Genomic DNA, 21,968 nt, shown 5'->3' with positions numbered 1-21,968 from the left:
CTCTGCCCAGATAAATTTGAACTTGTCATGTGCTAGACATAAGTTTAGAAAGAAAATGGCGTTTTTGTCTACTTAAAATTGAAATTTGGAGTCCTATTGTGTATGAATATGCATTACAACAAGTTTTCCATTTGATCTGGAATGAATAGATTTTGGTATTTTTGTTGATTCGGTGAAATTTCGTGATTTTGGACTGGATTCATCTGTGCAAATTGTACATGAAATACATTGGATTGAAGCGTGGGAAAAGCGTGTTTACATCTGCAAGTGTGTTTGTTCTGTCATTGACTATGTGAAATCATAATGTGGGAAAAATATGAAGTGTTTCAATTGCAATTATCAAAAAGGCGCTATTGAATTTAATGTTTATTTCATTTTGAGTGCAGTAAGGAGGATGTAATTGCACTTGGATTATAGTCGAAATTACAGTACAATTTCGAAATATGTAATCAAGCTTGAGAACTCATGACATGGCTCATGTAATTCGGATTTGCAGAACTAAGAAAGTACATTTTGAGGAAATTCAGAATGTAAAACTGTAAGTATATTATTTACCATTCTTATTACCAGCTAAAGGAGACAGTTTATGCCTTTATAGCTTGCATATTATTTGTAGGTACCAAGCTATTTTATGAAATCTGGCGTCTATTGCCAAAATCGGAAACATTGTATCAAAAAAGTTATTGTGGAATGTAGCAAAGCAGCTGGTATGTGGTAGTCCATGAAACATCTGCTTTAGTTCATTCACAAACAAATTTAATCAACCAAAACATAAAGCATCTGCTACACGAGAGAGTACATGATTTGTTTACAAAGTAGTTCCTAATACACTATTGGGCATGTGTCCTGCGCGTGAGTGCAATATGAAGGTGTATAATACCGTGAAATACTGAACAATTCTGACAATGTAAAGTTAATGGAGAAAAAAATGAGCATATAATAAAACAACATCCATGATGCTTTCTTACATTGATTCCATAGGAAACACTTGTAAATTATTTAATCTAAGGAAAGTAATATGTAACATTTAAAAAAATGCTGCATCAGCCTAGGTACAAAGTAATAAAAACAGACTGATTGGATCAGTTTCTTTCTGACAGCTGTATCCAATCCAATAGCAGAACTATGATTAAGCTACATACCTTAAGGATTGATGCAGATTGAAGTGGAAAGACAGCCCATGACTAGTGAAGATGGGGTTGACTGGGAATTTCCAGTCATGCATTTTTTGAATCTCTGTACATCATTGGAATCTTGGTAAAGATACAGTTATATTGTGTATCACAAGAAATGTAAAAGTGTCAGTATATTCTTCAATAGTGCAAGGAATTTTTTATGCCGTGAATTCATAAATTTTCATGGGGTGCCAGTTTTTTTTGGATTTTGTGGTTGCTAAAAACCGCAATATTCAAATACCCAATGAAAATTAGCCTTGTGTGAAAAGAAAAAGACTCATTCTCCAATCCATGAATTTAAGTCCTGACAGAAAGTTCATTTTTCACAAAACTACAGATATTGAAAAATAAATGAATTCATGGTATTCAAAAAAAATATGAGTGGAAGAACTCCATTATGAATAACACCTAAACTTTTACTCAGAAAATAATGCTCTGTAAAATTATTTAAAAGAATTAAAAATCTTAAACTTCTTTTTAATAACTGTCTTCAACCAAGACAATGCAGCAATAAAAATTCAACATGTTTTCTTTAGGAAGACAATTTAATATAGTTTATAAAAGAGCAGCTTAAAGTAATGAATGGGTGTAATTCTTTCTTCAGTGCTGAAAATGCAAGTGTTTCCTTAATTATGTGATAAATTAAACACCAAGAATGTGATCGCAGTATAGTCTACTTAAGATGGGGCATTTTAATGATGCACACATACAGTGTTCTAATCAGTCTATTTACCACATGAATAATGTTTGGGTTCACATGTTTTGAATGTGCATTTGAACTTTCTAGGTCTGAGTCTGGGGTACTAAGTAGCTTTTACTCATACTTCACAATGTCGGAGCCTGCCAATACTAAGGGACCAACACCAGAAGAGCAGGAAGCAACAAAGGTTGCACAGGCCTGCATTCGTGATTGTTGCCTTGAACAACTCATAAATGACACCAAATTCCTGACAGAGGAGTCTCTACAGGAACTTGTGAAGGTACCTAAATACACCATGACCTGTATATTAAGGACTTATAAAGAAATTCAGATGTTTTCCCTGATTGATGGGTGTTTCATTTTATGAGATATAACACTTCAGTGAAATTAATGAAAGGAGTCTATTAATGTTCCTTTGTAAGCAGTTTGTCTTTAATAGAGTTTATATCAGTGGTTCCCAAAATAATCGGTACCGCCCCCTTGGGGCAGTGGGATTAACAAGGGATGTGCTAATGCTGAATAATGCTTGTTACGGTGTAAGGTAGTGGGGTGCTGAGGATGACCAAGGGGGCAGCGGACCGAAAAAGTTTGGGAACCACTGGTTTACATAAAAACCAGTTTTTTGAACTGGCAAGGATATAGTTTTAATATTTTAGGTTACAATTTAAAATACAGATGTTAAACTAGATTTTTTTACCAACCTTGTTTTTTTTTTATTGACTTGTTTCTCTACCAGTTCATACATGAATTAATTTTGTCATGATTTTTTATTTTTATTTTTGTCCAATACTTGTATCATAAACATCTTGCTGAATTCTAGCTAAGAGCTCTTGGTGATATGAAATTTTTTTGTTTGTGAGTTTTGATGGGACTTTTTAAACATTTTTGGCCATTGTCATTCACTACAACATTGTGGGTGTTAATGGAACTTTTATCATTATAGACTATATCATACACAACTGCTCTGGTGGCCAAAGTGGTAGAGCATCCGCCTTGGATGCGAGAGGTTTCGGGTTCGAACCACGGCCGAGTCATACCAAAGACTTTTAAAAATGGTATAACGGCTGCCTTGCTTGGCGCTCAGCATTAAGAGGTTAGTGTTAGGACTGGTTGGCCTGGTGTCAGGATAATGTCACTGTGTGGGACATCATGCTACATGTCTGCAGCATGATGCCCCAGTACTAATCATCACTATAAACTGTCACACTGCAGACATCATAGTGATACGACTGAAAAATTGTTAAAGCTACGTTAAAAATGTAAATCACACATACATCATACACTATAATATTATGGGTTTTATTTTAACATTTAGCACATTATTGGGTATATTAGACACTGATAAATTAAATACGGGTTTTAATGAGAGTTATCATTGTTGTTATTATCATACACGAAGACATTGTGGGTTTTAATGGGACTTTTAGAATTATTGGCTATATTACACACTGATATTGTGGGTTTTAATAGGACTTTTATCAGTATTGCCATTATCATATACTATGACATTGTGGGTTTTAATGGGACTTTTAGAATTATTGGCTATATTACACACTGATATTGTGGGTTTTAATAGGACTTTTATTAGTATTGCTATTATCATACAGTATGACATTGTGGGTTTTAATGGGACTTTTAATACATTATTGGCTCTATATTACACTATGATACTGGGGATTGTAATGGGACTTTTAATACATTATTGGCTACATCACACACAGACATTGTGGGTTTTAATTGGACTTTTAATACATTATTGGTTATATCATGTTTTATTTATTTTCATGATTTTTATGTGCCTATCACATGGTGGAGCACAGTTGTGTTAAGATATTCTCTAAGTGACTTACCAGTTTCATTCCACACAGTAAATCAGGTAGTACATTATTTGCAGTTAACCAACTTTGTGGATGGTTTGCAAATAAATAAAAGAAGAACCCTATCGATTCTAGGTAAACAGGTCAAATAATAAAGTCACTGGGAGAAGAAAATGGTTTCCATACAGTAACTTGAAATCTTCTTCATCAGTGAGCATCAATCTTTGTGGATGGCTTGCACTTGGGGAAAGGAATAAGCCTGTTGATTTTGAAGTCAAATACTAAATGGTCTTGGTCATTATGACTGAAAGAAGAAACATGGTTTCTGCACAAGAATATCAGTTTTACAACACAGGTCTGGACCAAACTTTATAGTTGGGTTACACTTAGAATAAGGAAAAAGGAGACAAAATGTCAAAGGTCACTGTCACTGAAAGGAAAAAAAAGTGATTTTTTACACAAAAACTTATCTGCATTATCATTAAACATGGGATGAGTGTGTAATGAGTTTATGGCACTCATGTTTGCATGAGTCAAACTTGCAGTACATCATTTCAGATTTGTTAGGCTTAATAGAAGAGAATAAAACTATTGTAGAGATAGTGAGAGTTCAGAATGTCATAATAACGAAAGAATTTTAAGATTCTATAGTATTTGCTATCTTCAGCTTCATTGTATTGCAGGCGCTAGTGTTTGCCTCGCAGGGTCCAGAAGGACATGTTCACTTAGGAACAGTGTATGATGAAGATGCTGCAGTTTTTTTCTTTGAATTGCTAGTCAAATGTGTTCTACAAAACAGGTACATAGTGTTATTTGTTAATATAACAATTGCATAGTACTTCCAAATGTAGATGGCTATTTGGATATTGGATTCTTTTTCTCAGGATTTAGGAAGTTTTGGGATTAGACAGTTCATGTTTAAACTAGATTTAATTGATCTGATATAAAATAAATTCAGCCTATTGCTGAGTTGTAACAAAATTTCATGTTTTAATGAAGGAAGATGGGGCTCAAGGTGCAACAATAATTTTTATACATTTAGTTATATAGTTTAAACTAAGTGATCTGACAGTTTGACATTGAAAATTCATTTAGAGCCTAGTGCACTTGCGAAATAAATATTAAACATTATATGAATGTATAATTTAGGTCTGTTTTAAAGAAAGCTTAGTGAGCTCTACATCGTTTGATATTTCTGGCATTTAACTAAAGTCCTGTTTTTATTTTCAACCAGTATAGTCATACTTTGGAACTTGACCTGATAGAGACACTATCAAAGTGGGGATCATTTTAATTTGGGGGGCGGTGCTACACTTTAGTAGATATTCTGTTTGAGTTGTAAACTAAACCTTGAATTGCTTTGGAACAGTACAGACTGCATTGAAACGTGTGGTCATAGCCATTACTATGATAGCATTTTAATGTTAACATGACTTTATCTGATCTCCACTAAACCAGTTATTGTGTTCGTGCAGGAAAATATTATGGAATGGCCCCTTTTTCATTTGATTCATCAGATGCTACAGATTTATCTAATAGTCACATGTTCTGACTACAGTGTCATTTGGATATATATTTGTTATGAATTCATTAATTGGATTTTATTATCATTGGCCCCATTTTTTTAACCAACATGATACTGGGTTATATGGTAGTTAATGAATGGACCGCTCAGGTGGCCTTGTTGTTAGAGTGTCCGCCTCGGTTGCAGGAGGTCGTGAGTTTGATCCCTGGTGAGTCATACCAGAGACTTATAAAAATGGTACTAACAGCTGCCTCACTTGGTGCTCAGCATTAAGAGGTTAGTGTTAGGACTGGTCGGCCTGGTGTCAAGATAATGTGACTGGGTCGGACATCATACTATATGTCTGCGGCATGATGCCCCAGTGCTAGACATCACTATAAACTGTCACACTGCAGGCATCGTAGTGTTATGACTGAAAAATTGTTAAAGCTACATTAAAAATCCAAATCACACACACACACACACAGAGTTAATGAATGTTACATTAATTTCAGCACTCATTAATCATAATTAAAGGTCTCTCTAAAGTACTTCCATGTCTCATTCTTGTTTCCACACATGTATATCAATCTACATTACAAAGTCTGTTGTCAGTATTTGTTTAGCTCTCGGGTAAATCTGATGATTTTTATTTAAGGGATGGATGTTCTCTGACAAATGCACATGAATCTGCATTACAAAGTCTCTTAGAGGTATTTGTTTATCCGTTAGGTAAATTTGATGACTTTTTTTTAAAGTGCCAGACATTGTCGAGCATGTGGACTTGAATCTATATCACAGATTCTGTTGGTAGTATTCATTTATCTCTTAGGTTAATCCAATGACTTTTTAAAGTGACAGACCTTGTAAGACAAATGTACAAGAATCTGTAATTACAAAATATGTTGGTAGTATTTTTTTTTATCTGTCAATTAGGTTTATCTGATAATGTTCTTAACTGACAGACGTTATGGACAAATAGGAGTTCACTGTTGCCATAAAATTGAATCTCTGTAGTTTTACACGAGAGATATGTACTTATAGATTTGTCACTAAGTTAATTTATCCAGAAAGACTGAATATGTCAGATTAAGTACCCAGCATAAACTGTTAAGCTTCCTTGATGTAAGAGTATTGTATATCAGAATATCAAATATTCCAAAACGTTTTTCAGTTCAACATTTCAGAGGAAATATGATTCAAGTAAATCACAAGATTTAGGACATTGATAGCAAAATTACTTATTGTATTAGAGGTTCATTTCAGTTTGACATTTCTGTATTTTAGGGTCTATATTTTATGTGATGACCTTAGTAATGCATGTCTAATAGTAAATAAACTTTTGTTTGTCAGAAATAAATTTATTTACCAACAATAAATGACAAAATGCATTTGATGTTGTTAGAATATTTTTTAAAAAAAATATATGCCTATTTACAACAGAAAACTTATTTTATTTCCAGGGACCGGGCAACTCCAATATGGCAGCCAGTGCGAGATCACATATATAGCCTTGTTGTTAATGCAAATGAACATACATTCTTAGTGGAAAGAGCCACTGTCGGACTTTTAAGACTTTCAATTCGATTGTTACGACGTGAAGAAATAGCATCACAAGTTCTTACTTCACTTCAGATTCTCATAATGATGAAGCCACATGTTGTACATAGTATATCTCAACAGATTGCATATGGACTTCATGAGTTGTTACGGACTAATGCTGCTAATATTCACAGTGGTCAGGATTGGTATACATTGTTTACACTTTTAGAAGTGGTGGGGGCAGGCGCTAATCCCCCTCCTTTGTTACAGGTGTGTCAAGGGGTGGAAGATGTTACAAAGGATTTGTATGAAGCTGGTAAGTGAAAAATAGTCTCTATAAAAGAGATCCTATCCAGTTTTCTAAAATGAAATGTTTACATAAATCAAAAATTAGTTCACTCTCTGATTCCTGAATGTCTCAGAAAATATATTAACTAAGAAAATTAGTACAGTAGTTATTCTTACTTATTCACTTGCCAAATAAGTAAATGGTTATAAATTGCCTACTGAATGGAGTTTTTAAAAACTATACCTTACCTGATCAAAGCAATTGCACAAAAAAGATTAGTCAATATCAGGTTTGCCAGTCCTCTGTCTGTTTGATTTAAATGTATATTCTGATAGGTTACAGTTAGAATTTAAAGCCACCATTACATGCAAAAAGTCGAATATGCCAGATCATCTCAGTAATACTGAATCTTGAAAGGTGTTGGTCCTAAACAATGTTGGGTTCCATTGAAACCAGGTAATATCAATGTGTCATGTGTCATCACATTATAAGCCATGTAATTTCTCCCTCAAACTGAGAAACCCATCCATTTGTCATGTGTGCAGATTAACCCATTTGAACAGTGACATCCGTGGGTGAACTGATTTCATTTGAAAGCTGGAACACAAGATTTGATGAACTTCATTGTTCTAAACATACGTAGCTAACACCATGCTGTGTTGAATTTTCAGCAGCTTAAGTTTGCACTTAAGTGCATTTATGTGTCCTAGATGATCACCAATATTCACCCAAATAGTATCTTTATCTTCTCAGATCCTCTAAAAAAAAAGCAGACCTGCCTCTTAATTCCCTCTCAAATCAGTTTGTGTGCCACGTGAAACTGATTGCTCTCATTAGATTATTCAATAATGGATTTTGTCAAATGTATCACATCGCTGCTTTTAAAACATTCCTGACAAAGAACAGAATTATGAGCGCCTTCATTGACTGTAGTGGAACTTCTTAATTCTAAACTGAACATTTGAACATTGTTTAAATCTAACATTTTGATTATTTCATAGAATGGTTTATGTCAGATAGCTTTGTTAAGAAATCATTTCCTTCTTTCCAAACTTTAGTTAGATGAAGAGTGGTGAAATTTAAGGTAAAGGACTGCATTTGTGCTTTATCTTTTTGGCAGATAAGTGGGGATATTTTTAACACAAAAACACACATTTCTAGTTTGTATATGATTATAATATTTAATGTTGCATAAAACATCATCATTTGTCCAATGGATTCTCCTGTTATGTAACAGTGTGCCATCATATTGTGCATACACTGTACACAGTTGCTATGAATAATTTCAATAGGCCTAAATGAGAACTTATTTGTTTGTCTTTATCGACTTGCCCTATCAGAACTGGGTAGGTAGTTAGGTTAAATTTTTTAACAGTTTTTCCAGACTTCCATTAAATTGAATGAGGATAATATCTAGCTAGCTAATTTGGAAATTGCAACAAAGCTGTAAGATAAACATTGTATTGTTAGTACAAATGCATTTTAGCACCTACATGCATATTATTATAAAAAGAATCTTGAAATTTGATGAGGGATGTATTTTGATGAGTAATACGTGTTAACACAGAAGTAGGTCACTGTGACCCATATTTAATGCTTGTATGTATCCCTTTTTAGTACCACACCCTTACAACAGAAGAAACTCATTGTAACCTACAATTAACATTTTACTGGCTTGTGTTGATTTTGCATTTAGCATTGATATTTTATCCACTCTATAATACTGCTATACCTGGAATTATGAAACATGCATGAGCTAAGTACTGCTAGCTGTTACTAAAGCCTTACCCAGTAAAATCTGATTTCTAGGGGTCGTCAATGATAACTTCTCAAGTGGATTTTACGACCATATGATTTAAAAAATTAATAAATCAGTCTTAATCTTTTTCTTATAAACTTATTACCACTAACTTGATATGATAGGCAGTTGTGTTCCTTTTTATTATTTTTTTGAGTTTTATGCCCTGTTACAGTTAGTAGTTACATACATCAATGTGTTTGTGTGTGTGTGTGTGTACATATGTAGGGAGGTAGTTATTTGCAATATGTCAGCAGAATACTGCCTGTATAATGCCACTTAAATGTTTCAATTCCTAATTTCAAGATGATTTAAAGTCCAAACATAGAGATAATAGATTGCGAAAATATCCTTTTTTAGAAAATAGGCCAAGATCATTTTAGTCAGAATATATTTTCTGCATGATAATGTTCATAATGGTATAAAACAACAAAATATTGGATAATTGTGGCCAAGTCTGGTTATTGTTGTTTTGGTGGTGGGTTTGTGCTCTGGATCCAGATTTTCATATTAGATTTGTTGGAGTTGGTCGGGGAACCAGACTAACTTAACATGAGTACACAACACACTTTTATCTGCCTATGTTTTTCATGCAAAATGCCAGCATGGTCAAGCAGTTTCCTAAAACATTTTGTAGAAATGTCATCCAACAAATAGCAAAACATTGAAGGTGAATGGGACAGTCAGCCTCTTATAAAGTTCAAACAAGAATAACAAGATACATTCAGATTCCATGAAAGAAAGAAAGAAATTGTCTATTGGACATTATATGTTTCAGTTTAAATATATCTTGTGGTGGGAACGATGATTTGAAATTTTAAACAAATGTCAAGTTGTGACATCTAGCAAGAAATCACTGAGCTCAACGGGGTTTGGAATTGAAGTTTCTAAAACTGTACTGAAGGTCTTTAAAGCCCTAGTTTTCTTTAAAACTTATTAGTTGGACATAATTTTTGCCTCTGCTGCATCAGATCACACTTTAAAATGCTTGCTTTACAAGTTGACAATATCAGTACATGATATTTGATTTCATCTTGCTAACAATTTGTCTAACTTATGGGAAAATATTGACTGCCATGCTAAAAGTTCTTGATAGGGTTGGCAGGTTTGTGCTGACCATCATTTCATGCATTATCTAGCATTATACATCATTTCATGCATTATCTAGCATTATACATCATTTCATGCATTATCTAGCATTATACATCATTTCATGCCTTATCTAGCATTATACATCGTTTCATGCCTTATCTAGCATTATACATCGTTTCATGCATTATCTAGCATTATACATCATTTCATGCATTATCTAGCATTATACATCATTTCATGCATTATCTAGCATTATACATCATTTCATGCATTATCTAGCATTATACATCGTTTCATGCATTATCTAGCATTATACATCATTTCATGCATTATCTAGCATTATACATCATTTCATGCATTATCTAGCATTATACATCATTTCATGCATTATCTAGCATTATACATCGTTTCATGCATTATCTAGCATTATACATCGTTTCATGCATTATCTAGCATTATACATCGTTTCATGCATTATCTAGCATTATACATCATTTCATGCATTATCTAGCATTATACATCATTTCATGCATTATCTAGCATTATACATCGTTTCATGCATTATCTAGCATTATACATCATTTCATGCATTATCTAGCATTATACATCATTTCATGCATTATCTAACATTATACATCATTTCATGCATTATCTAGCATTATACATCATTTCATGCATTATCTAGCATTATACATCATTTCATGCATTATCTAGCATTATACATCGTTTCATGCATTATCTAGCATTATACATCATTTCATGCATTATCTAGCATTATACATCATTTCATGCATTATCTAGCATTATACATCGTTTCATGCATTATCTAGCATTATACATCATTTCATGCATTATCTAGCATTATACATCATTTCATGCATTATCTAGCATTATACATCGTTTCATGCATTATCTAGCATTATACATCGTTTCATGCATTATCTAGCATTATACATCATTTCATGCATTATCTAACATTATACATCATTTCATGCATTATCTAGCATTATACATCATTTCATGCATTATCTAGCATTATACATCATAGCATTATACATCATTTCATGCATTATCTAGCATTATACATCATTTCATGCATTATCTAGCATTATACATCATTTCATGCATTATCTAGCATTATACATCATTTCATGCATTATCTAGCATTATACATCATTTCATGCATTATCTAGCATTATACATCATTTCATGCATTATCTAGCATTATACATCATTTCATGCATTATCTAGCATTATACATCGTTTGCTCTTCGGCCACTTAATCTTTAGTGTTGGTGCTCCACAGTTTTTTATTTTGCTTAGGGTCAGATTTTTGAAGAAGAAGAATTTCCCAGGTTTTCCTCAATGGTCATTCTGGCTTTTGGAAAAGACCATGTATTAATTGGGTATTATTTGAAGATCTTTGAATTCCCTTTAGTTTGGTGTATGATTGATGGATATAGTTAGGGTTATAGAGTATATAGCTTGGCCTTACTTTAGATGTGCACCTGTCGAAAAACTGATAGCTCCACTTGGTCAACTTCAGAGGGAAAATAATTTTAAATTGACTTTTTTTAACATTATATATTTGGTAATTGATTCATTGCTCTTTCAGAACCTGCTATTGTCTAGTTTGGCAAAGTTAATTTTCCCTATTTTAACAACTGCTTAAGATAGTGTGTTAGACCTATTCAGGCTGATTTTTTGAGCACATGAGAGCAGTCATTTTGGTTAAATGTGTGCTTTTCTCTATTCTCTATTTTGTGGATGTTGCATAGGCAAACAACTTCATCTTACACCTGTCACTCTAAGAAGTTCATAATATCTGTAGAGTGCCCCCAAAAGGAATATAAAGTATATGACCATCTTGTACGGTAAGAATGCTGGAATATAGACATTTCATAATTTGCATTCTGGATACATCTGAATTTACACATATACAGGTGCTCAGAGTGACAGTGAAGTACAGAATTCCTCCGCAGTCACAGTTGGTAGCAGCGACCGTGGATATCTCTCGGACAGTGAGGTCTATGAGAGGGTAGGACAAAAGTTTGAAGAGTTTGAACTCAGACCTGTACCAGACAATGGAAGTTGGTTACTGGTATGTGGCAATTTCTTTAAAGCCTTCAGAAATTATTATTTTGATCACATTAACTTCCAATGACAGCTTCCTCACCAAAACAAAAAACCCTTGTCCTGAATCTAGCCCACTAGAAAAGAAAACAAGTTGTTCAGTCCACATAATATATATTATCTAAGGGAAGTAACTCTTACATATTGTCTGTTGCCTCAATTAGGTGGTCACCAGTAATATGGATATTTAATTAATTAAAGCTTTCACTCAACACTATAGTTTCAGTTCAGTGTTTCTCCTGAATCAGTTTCAGTTTATATAGAAATTGTTATTTTGTTGTCAACTGTAGCACTTGTATTTATTTTGTTTACATCTGATTATAATTCCATGTTTATTTTAACCATTATTTGTTTTAACGAAACTGGTTTATTACAAACTCGACTGCTCCTGTGACCTAGTGTTTAGGTCGTCTTCCTTGGATGTGGGAGGTCATGGGTTAGAACCCTGGATAAAGCCGTACCAAAGATTTATAAAAATGGTACTAACAGCTGCCTTGCTTGGCGCTCAGCATTAAAAGGTTTGTGTTAGGACTAGTCGTCCTGGTGTCAGAATAATGTGACTGTGTGGGACATAATGCTACACATCTGCAGTATAATGCCCCATTGCTACACATCACTGTAAACTGCCACAATGCAGACATTGTAGCGATATAACTGAAAAATTGCTAAAGCCACATTAAAAATCCAAATCACACATACTTTATTACAAACTCCAAAATGTAATAAAAAATAAACATCTTGTTTGGTTTTTTAGGTTATTTAGCAGTAAGGTTAAATGAGTTTCTGGTATTGTTCTTCGCCTGTCTGATGCCTATGTCCTCCGTCAACACTTTCTCTTCAAAATTGCTCAGCAGAATTGCACAAAATTTCACATGTGGCAACCTGGTGAAAGTCTCTTGGATGTTTACAAAATTATACTGATGTACAATGAAATATAGCAACCGTTAGTAAAATTAAAAATAAAAATCTTCAAACAACTGTTCTCAAATTCCATTTGACAGAATGTTAAAAAAATTGACAGAAAATATCCCTGCCTGAAGGGCTTTGCTTTTTTAAACATTGATGCCCAGATGAGATCAGGAATAACCACCATTACTAAAAATAGAAAAACCCATGAGTTGCATCCCTATTATAGAATAAATTGCAGAGATGAGGTGGTATTGTACCAGTCACTCATAAGACACTTGCATGCCTCCAGAATGGTGAACACCCTGCTAGTGACCACCAGTAGTGGAGCACATTATTGTCAAATGTGTCTGCTTCCACCCTGTGAGATTCAAAACTTGGATGATATTTTTTTATACTCTGTTTACATAGTTAAGGCAAGAGACTTGAATATGGTTTCATATTTATTGTCAATTTTAGGTAAATCAGGATGATGAAGGAAAACAGCAGACTAAGAAAATAATCCCAGTCAATCAGTATAGCATAGAGCTGCCAGAAGAACTTAATTACTGTGACATCAAGTCCCTTCTTAAAGCCTCCGAGACTCTCTCATTCCTTGTTAGGGATGCTGCTCATGTCACACCACTCAACTTTGAAAGCTGTGTTCATGCCATACGTGCATTTGCAGAGGCCAGTTTAAATGGAGGTATGTAATAAGTAATTCACTTTATAGTATGTGAAATTTATTGAGTTGTCAATGACTAATCTCTGTTATTTTGACATATTTGATGAGCAGAAGAATAAATTCACTAAAGCATTATAATAAATTTTATATTATATTTATATTAACTAAGTTGAAATGTTTTTGTTGCCAATAATGGTTTCCCAGTGAGCGTTTGTAAAATAGTTTCACTAGACTAATTTATATGGTAGTATTGTAGAATGGCTTGTCAAGAGCTGTGTGTGATCTTAGGATGGCTAAACTTGAAATGGATTGTCATGATTCAACATAATGCCCATTCTTCTCCAGATACTTTACGGAATCATAATACATAATTGGGGGGATACATCCACTACCTTGCAGCTATCCCAAAACAAGAAAAAGATATTAAATCTATCTTCAAGTAGTTTGCTTGCTGATAAAGGAATTCAGATGAAAATGTGTCCTTGGATATGGGCTTGACACAAAAACTGCAGTTGTCATCATTAACTACTTCTGCTCCACTTTCATTCATGATGAATATTTATCACCTTGTTTGTCAACTTCTTCATGGAGTGATTCAGTTGGTGCCATTTTAATTGCTTGCATGGTGACTATTAATAAGTATTCATTGCTAGACTTTTCTTTGAAATTAATAATTAGCATATTATTCATAATTTGATGTCTTTGTAGTTCAGTATAGTGCATTTTTTCTAATTTTCCCTGTCAATTACACTGGTTGGAATTTTTTTAGCCCTACTGGTCATAGACCTGAAGAATTTACGTGATGGTTTTTCATCCATTGGCCTGCTGACCATTAGCACAAGTTTGTTTTATGTTTCGTTGATAATATTTACTGACCATAATGCAGGCACACCCTCCCAGCCTCCCCTTAGTTTTGTTTCAGAACATGACAGTGTGCATATATGCTTCAGCAGTAACCAAAGTATGGACAAGATATAGAGCCCAAAACCACCAAAGGGAGATAACTTTCTGCCATCTCCCTGCTATGTCAGCAGTTGAATTTTAGTACTTTCATGGCTAAGAACAGCTTCGGAAGGCAAGATTTGTGAAGTAGTGGTCATACTCCTTAAATATTATGATGAGGTTAATATTGTCAAAGAAACAAAGTTTAATCCGAAAATAAACTTCTATAATTGAATACAAATTAAAATTCTTTCTTAATTTGAAACATAACAGTAGCACACGCACACACACACACACACACACACACACACATATAAATAATAGATAATAAAATTACAAAGCAGTATTCATTTTATGACAAATCAACACATTTTAGTTAGACCTGTTAAGGGGTTCAATTTCTAGTTATATTTCCCCATAATAAATTTACGTGATGATTTAAACTAAAACAGTTAGCATCCTGGGTAACTCATTTGTCAAATTTCTTGATGTAAATATGTTATATTCTTCTTTGACTGTTTCTTTTATGAAAAGAACCATCAAAATAAAATAAAAATTATTTCCAGAATAACTCCATGAGTGTTGTTGGTAATCTGTTAACTTTCCCATCTCCATTTAGGTCACAAGAAAAATCATCCAAACAACAGACCTGGAAAAGATTGGAAGCTTCAGTCAAAACACAGGCAGTCACGTAAGCAAAGTAAAATAAAAAAGTCACGATCTTCACCAGGACACTTAAATTCCCATGGTTGTTCTGATGATGAGGATGAAGATGGTGCCGCTGCTTATTCCCCAGAACTTCACTCTTTGTCAGTTCAGCTTCTGGATTTAATGCATACACTTCACATTGGTGCAGCCAAAATATTCAAGTCCTGGGCAGAAGAAGAACAGCAGCAAAGTCAAGAGTTGGAGGTCATAGATGCAGGGACAAGGTCACTGTGGGTCAAGTGCTGGTGTCCATTGTTACAGGGTAATTTATGCCATGGTAGTACATGGAATTTTGGGTTAGCTGAGTCTCAAGGCAGAGAAAATGTGTAACATTAGCCAGTCTATATAAATCTTGTGTTTTTAGTATTCTCTGATTAGGACTGAATTTTCTAGAATAATCAAGGTTTAAATTTCCTTTACAGAAACAGACTGTTTTTGTAAAATCAGCACTTAGTTGCTTGTAACTAATGTGATCTTTACATTATGATGTAATTGTTATGATATTGCTTTTGGGTGTATCATAATACCGTGAACTCGGGGAAAGATTTAGGCGTAAATTTTTTACATTGCAGCTTATGTTTCATATTAAACAATGACTGTAGAAATTCTTATTCAGTTTTAACGATTGCAGTGACAGTCCTTTGAAAAGACAATGAAAAATATGTGGCTTTTGGAAATCTTCAGGAAATTCTCCTGTAAATTGACGGGATAGGCTTTTTTGTTGTGGAAACCAGTATTATCTCAAGAATTGTATCATACAGAAAATATTCACTGACTGGCATACCCTTTTCTTTATGTATTTGTTAAGAGGAGCGTGTGTATTTCTACCAGTACAAAAGGTGAAAAGTTTGTATAAGCTTGCCCCAAGGCACACATCTATTTGTTATTTAACTATTTCGTTCTTTGCATAATAACTCTCTCCATCAACTACTATTACCAAACTTTGTAAATAGCTTGCATTCAGTGTAAAGAAGAAGCCTTTATATTTTGGGGTCAAAATGTCAGAGGTTAAGTTCACCTTGACTGAAGGAAGGAAAATGGTTCCTGTACAATAACATTAGTTCTACTTCACAGACCTGGACCAAACTTAGTAGACTAGTTTGCAAGCCTATTGGTTTTGAGTTAAAGGTCATTGAAATAAGATTTTCTTTTTTTGTGTGTGCTTTTCAATGCATTCATCAATCATGTTAACCTTAGGAAAGAAATGCATGTATCTTTTGAATCCAGTAATCATGAAAAGACAAAATATATTTGTCTTGACAGCTTATATAACATATTGACAAAGTGAAGATTCTCTTTCCCATTACCTCCCCTAACCACCATTAGGTGGCTATGTTTGTTTTCAGAGCTTTAGATTTTGTTGGATGCAATCAACACTGTTCCGTGCCTTTCAGATTTAAAAAAAAATGAGGATTTTCAATTATCCAGCAACTTAGTCAACATTGTATTGAGCATTGAGTATAAAGATATTTGCCACATGTTGCAGGGCCCCGAGTGGCCAAGTGGTCTAAAGTGCTTGCTGTTACGGATCATTGCCATCTCACCTCTGTCTGCATGGGTTCAAGTCGTAGGCTTGGCCAGTGTGGGTATGTGAGAAAGCTTGCCAATAGCTTCTTGTGGGTCGGTGGTTCTTTCCAGGGGTTGCCTAGGTTCTTCCTCCACATTTATACTGGCCACAATGTATAGCCTATGAGTGTATTTTCTCAATTATTTAAGGATCAAGCATTGATTATTTACATATATGAAGATTTTCAGATTGTTATTTTCTGAATTTTTCATTCATGTTTTGTCAGAAAGTGATAAATAGTGGCAATAAGCCAATGCTCAAAAAAAACATTTTTTTAGGAACAGGCCCAGTGCTGGTGACTTAAATAAACTCACAAGACCTGACTGAAATTCTACAAACCCGGACTCCAATTTCCACATGCCCAAAAGTTCCCCTTTTTAATATTGTCTCACAGCGTTGCAATAGCTACAGTCCGAATTTAATTCAGTAGGGTTCAAAGGGGTTGGAAGGTAATGCAAGTGTCATTAGTGTTCTTCTCTACACTCACTAGATACTGGATGGCCCTGTGGTGTTCAAACTTTTCTGCTGGATTCTCTAAGTGAATCCTGGTCAGAACCGAGTTGACGTATGTTGATGTGTTGTTTGCAGTATGTGCAAAAGATTAATAGCACCCTGCACCCACCAATCCCTCATATTTTAAATTTTTCTTTTTTTGCTGGCGTACTTCACAAAGTAAAAATCTATCAACCATGAGTTATCAAATTTAATTTTTTTGAGCTTTGCTGATAGCTAATTGCTTCCTAAATCAGCTTCAGAAATTAATTACATCTGAACACTGTTCTGACAAATGAAATGATCATGCTTTAGATTCTATATATGTAGTAAAATTCAATTTCAGAAAAACATTACTGTTCATACACTTGTCAATTATGTAATACATATGGCTTAAACATTGTCAGTCCAGGCAATGATATGTAATAACTTTTGTTCTTGTATACGCATTTAGAATCTTTTTGAAGTACCTTTAATGGGTTGTTCCACTTCCTGATCCTACCTATTCATATTAGCACATTCGACTCACCAACAGCAGCCTTCAAACACATCTCACATACTATTGTCAGTCAGTTAAGTAATATGTGAAATGGTGCATTGTACCTGACCTCTTTGCTTTTAATTGCTGCTATTTAAACTGCCCAAGGGATAGTTCTACATCAGCTCCAATCAAGACTGTATATGTTTATACATGCTACATATAATGGACATACACTGAAAGTGTTGTTTTTTCTTCTTCTATTTTTGAAGATTACTGCAAATTGTGTTCTCTCAAAATAAGACCTTGTCAGTGAGTCTGAGAGTAAACAATTGTATTAATAGCATGGCATGCCATGCTTCAATTTGAATAAAATCAGATCTCAATTTCGTATAGGAAAGTGATGATCTGATTTAGATTGCACCGTGTTATGGCATGTATATCAACATCTTGAAAATACATTTGCACATTTGATCAGCATGATCAAAGTTTCCTCAAATTTGAAATTCTTTTTTACAAGCCCGATAGGCACCTCACTTAGTTTACAGGACAGGCCTGATCTGAAATTCAAGGGTCCCATGGCTATCAGATTTGTTTGAGTACTGCATGCATTCAGTGCAAAAGGCTTAAAGCACAAGACATGCCTAGCTTATACTTTGCAGCACAGTGTTAGTGTCTTGGTCTGATGGAATGGTTCACATACTGTGAAGGAATCTTATGAGCAAAGATTTTGCTAGTCCAGAATGATGGAATGCAATGTGCTGAGTCTGCACCAGAGAACCTTGTCGCTGGCAAATATAGCTGGGGACATCATGATGTTTTACACACACACATATATGCACACATATGTCAGTGAAAGTAATGTTACCAGTACTAATGGCAACCATTACACCTGGTCAGCTTGAGATGGAAGTGTCGGGTTGTGGACCCCTTATTAGTCACAGGCATTGATGGAGTAATTGATGAGACAACTAGTGCAAGAGGCAACAACTAGCCTCTGGTAAATTTGTGCTTCATAGTAAAATTGATGATTGCAGACTTCGTTGGAATTAGCAGGTCTGACAAGAATTAAACCTGCACTGATTCCTCATTACATAACACTTTATGCATTTGTTTACCTTATGTTCCCATATCTGCACTTCATTGTTTTCTGTGTTGATATCTGATAAAATATATCATTTGTTCAAATGGCTAGATATTATAAAAACACTTAAGGCATAAATGATCTGACTAAAATTCAGGTAATTTGGGTAAGTGACATAATGACCATGTGCATAATTTAATGGTGCACTACCATTATGTGTCCATTGTGTAAAATGTTGACTGAATTTATTTCCTTTCAGGAGTAGCTTTTTTGAGCAGTTTGCAAAACTGCCATTTGTTTTAGGTATTTAAATTTAGAGTAGATACTACAAAACCCATGAAAATAGGTGTCCCATGAAAAATGAATTCACGTGTTTGAAACCATATTTAAATGGCTACTTTTGATATGAGATATTTCTTACCATCCAGGTGACTTTGAAAGAGTTCTTCACAAATAAAAAGCACTCTGTATATTAAAAAAAATCTGAAAAAAACATTATATTTTATTGATGTGTACTAGAGGTTAATGAATAAAACATAGTGACATTATTCTGTACTCTTTTACAGGGATAGCCAGACTTTGCTGTGATACCCGCAAACAAGTCCGCAGTCAGGCTTTGACCTACCTCCAGAGGGCACTATTGGTACATGATCTACAAACCTTGTCAGCAGCTGAATGGGAGGCCTGCTTTAACAAAGTAAGCAAACTAGGTATCAGTGTTATCACCTTCTGTGATAGAAGCTATAGCACTGAAATTACAGTTTGATGCCTTTTCTGACCTGTCTTAGAAAATTTTGTAAAACTTGAGATGTCTAAATGTTCATGATTTTGGTCTATTGCAGTCAGGCAAAGTGTAAAATTTGTAAGTCATGAAATTTAATTATATATTTTGGCATGACAGTGGAAGAGATTTGAAATGTTCTTGATATATTAGAAAAGTGACTTTTAATTTGGATTTAGACTGACATTGAACAAAGTACGAATTCCAGATAATTTTTAACTCATAGACCAGTTCATTGTCATCCATCCATCCATTAGCACAAGTTTGTTATCACAACTCTAGCTAAACTACTGTGGTATCACTAATTTTCATGGGGCATCAATTTTCATGGAATAATGTTGTTGCCCTAAACCACAGATTGAAAGACCCAGTGAAAAATTAGACATTTATGATAATAAATATCACTTTCATTTTTTTTACCATGTTTCATTCCTTGAGATCAACAAAGTTATTTGATAAATCAACATTATTTCTGTAATCTGGTTTAAAATATTACCTTTCACACACATTTGTTTTATTTTGCCCTTTCAAAATGAAGAATTATTAAGCATTTTATATTGTTTCAGTGTACACATATCTGTATGGTATCTGGTAGCCACAATTTCCACTCAGTGCCTCAAATTGATATGTTCTAAGGTAAATAAGGATAGAGAGAACAAGAAAAATAAGGTATTCAAAAACTGTTATTACTGAAAATGAAAAAAAGAATAAGAAATAATACTAAAAATGAAAAATTAATCCTTATTAATACTGGCCGCCATGTATAGCCTGTCGTGTGCTGAAAAATGGCGTTAAAACCTACAACAACAACAACAACCTTATTCAGATCGATTCTCCCTTCAAATGAAACTGTTGTCAAAAAATTTAAATCCTCATCAAAGCACTTTTTTTATCCATGCTTGTTTAAACTCAATGAACATTGAAACTATCATTTGAGGCACAATTACCAATGAAACACAGTGTATATACACTACAGTGGAGTATTGAAGGTCACACATTACTGAACAAGTTTTCACTCAAGTAAACTGGTACACACAAATGTTTGTGCAGTAAATAATCCTACAGTTATTGAATTTAATAATTTAATAATAATAATTTTATTCTCGAGGCCTGTAATAATTAGGTCTAGTCCGTCACACATTTTTGTGTGAGCCACATTATCCATTCAGCATAGTTGACTTCATGGATGATGTTTTAAGTAAAAGAATAGTGGCTGGAGTTGGTTTGTACATGAGCCAGGCTCAAACAATGGACTGATTCCATTGATTTTCAATTTTTTTGGCATCTTCACACTTTTATGGGTTCTGAACACATGAAATGTTGACACTGATTGCTAATTGCATTGAGAAAGGTGCAGCTGGTCATGTGTTTGGTGCACTTGTGATGACATTATCCAAAGCAATGGGGATTTTGTTGATTTTTATCTCTCATGCCACTAAGTTAACCCCATGTTTGTCACAGAAAGTAATTGTTGTTGCATCTTTATGGACAGTGTTTTAAGAAAGAAATCTTGATCTTGATTAGTTCAGTGCTGCATCATTACTACAGGATTTGGCAGATGTGATTCATATTTGTGTTAATGAATTCCAGCCTTTGGTTGTGGGGAGGGGAAGCTAAGTTTTTAGCCATCGGTTTTTGTGTATGGCATCATGTAAGGCTATGGCAGGGCATTTTTGCTCTTTTTTCTTCAGGCCTTTGTAGAAAAATGACCTTGCTAGAGGCCTAGTGGTTAGAGCACCACCCAGGACAATTCATACAAGAAGACTTATAAAAATGGTACTAACAGCTGCCTTGCTTGGCACTCAGCATTAAAAGGATAGTGTTAAAACTGCTTGATATGGTGTCAAGATAATGTGACTGGGTGGACATCGTGCTAAATGTCTGAAACATGATGCTCCAGTGCTAGATATCACTATAAACTGACACAGTGCAAGCATCATAGTGATATGACTGAATTTTGTTTAAAGCTTCATTAAAAATCCATCTCACACACATTTTAGACAAGTATTCATCTGTTTTGGAGTCTGTCTTCTTAATGGTTTCCAAGACAATTTACTCAATATTGAGGTCACACTTCATTGAATAAAAGAGTTATCAGATGTAACAAATCTGGCTGTTCACTTTTGGATTTTTTTCAATTTCATCTTCTAAAAACTGTTAGGAGGGTTCCAAATTGTACAAGCATATTCTGAAATAGGTCTGATGAAATCCTTGTAAGACAATTTTTTATCACTTTTTGGGCAAGATGTCAGGTTATGCCCTGATAGGCATAACATACTATTTGCTGTGGCACATA

General features: G+C 34.2%; 1 protein-coding gene across 7 annotated transcripts in view; it reads left to right on the top strand.

Moving 5' to 3' along the window:
* Positions 1-21,968, top strand: part of LOC149803373 (Golgi-specific brefeldin A-resistance guanine nucleotide exchange factor 1-like) — a 167,294-nt gene that overhangs the window by 92,899 nt on the left and 52,427 nt on the right. For all 7 annotated transcript variants that reach the window (XR_016420209.1, XM_089953086.1, XM_089953085.1 and 4 more), the window contains 7 exons: positions 1,963-2,155; positions 4,376-4,491; positions 6,660-7,054; positions 11,861-12,018; positions 13,416-13,641; positions 15,182-15,532; positions 19,458-19,588. Coding sequence is in view for 6 of the 7 variants with exons in the window: in XM_089953086.1 (XP_089809212.1) it covers positions 1,963-2,155; positions 4,376-4,491; positions 6,660-7,054; positions 11,861-12,018; positions 13,416-13,641; positions 15,182-15,532; positions 19,458-19,588 (1,570 nt within the window). In the remaining variant the exon portion in view is untranslated. The remainder of the gene's footprint in view (positions 1-1,962; positions 2,156-4,375; positions 4,492-6,659; positions 7,055-11,860; positions 12,019-13,415; positions 13,642-15,181; positions 15,533-19,457; positions 19,589-21,968) is intronic.

This window comes from Sinohyriopsis cumingii, chromosome 3, assembly GCF_028554795.1.
Source record: "Sinohyriopsis cumingii isolate HCF-2022 chromosome 3, ASM2855479v2, whole genome shotgun sequence".
Taxonomy (NCBI): Eukaryota; Metazoa; Mollusca; class Bivalvia; order Unionida; family Unionidae; genus Sinohyriopsis; species Sinohyriopsis cumingii.
The sequence above is the reverse complement of the archived record's forward strand: the minus strand, read 5'-3'. Positions and strand labels throughout refer to the sequence as shown.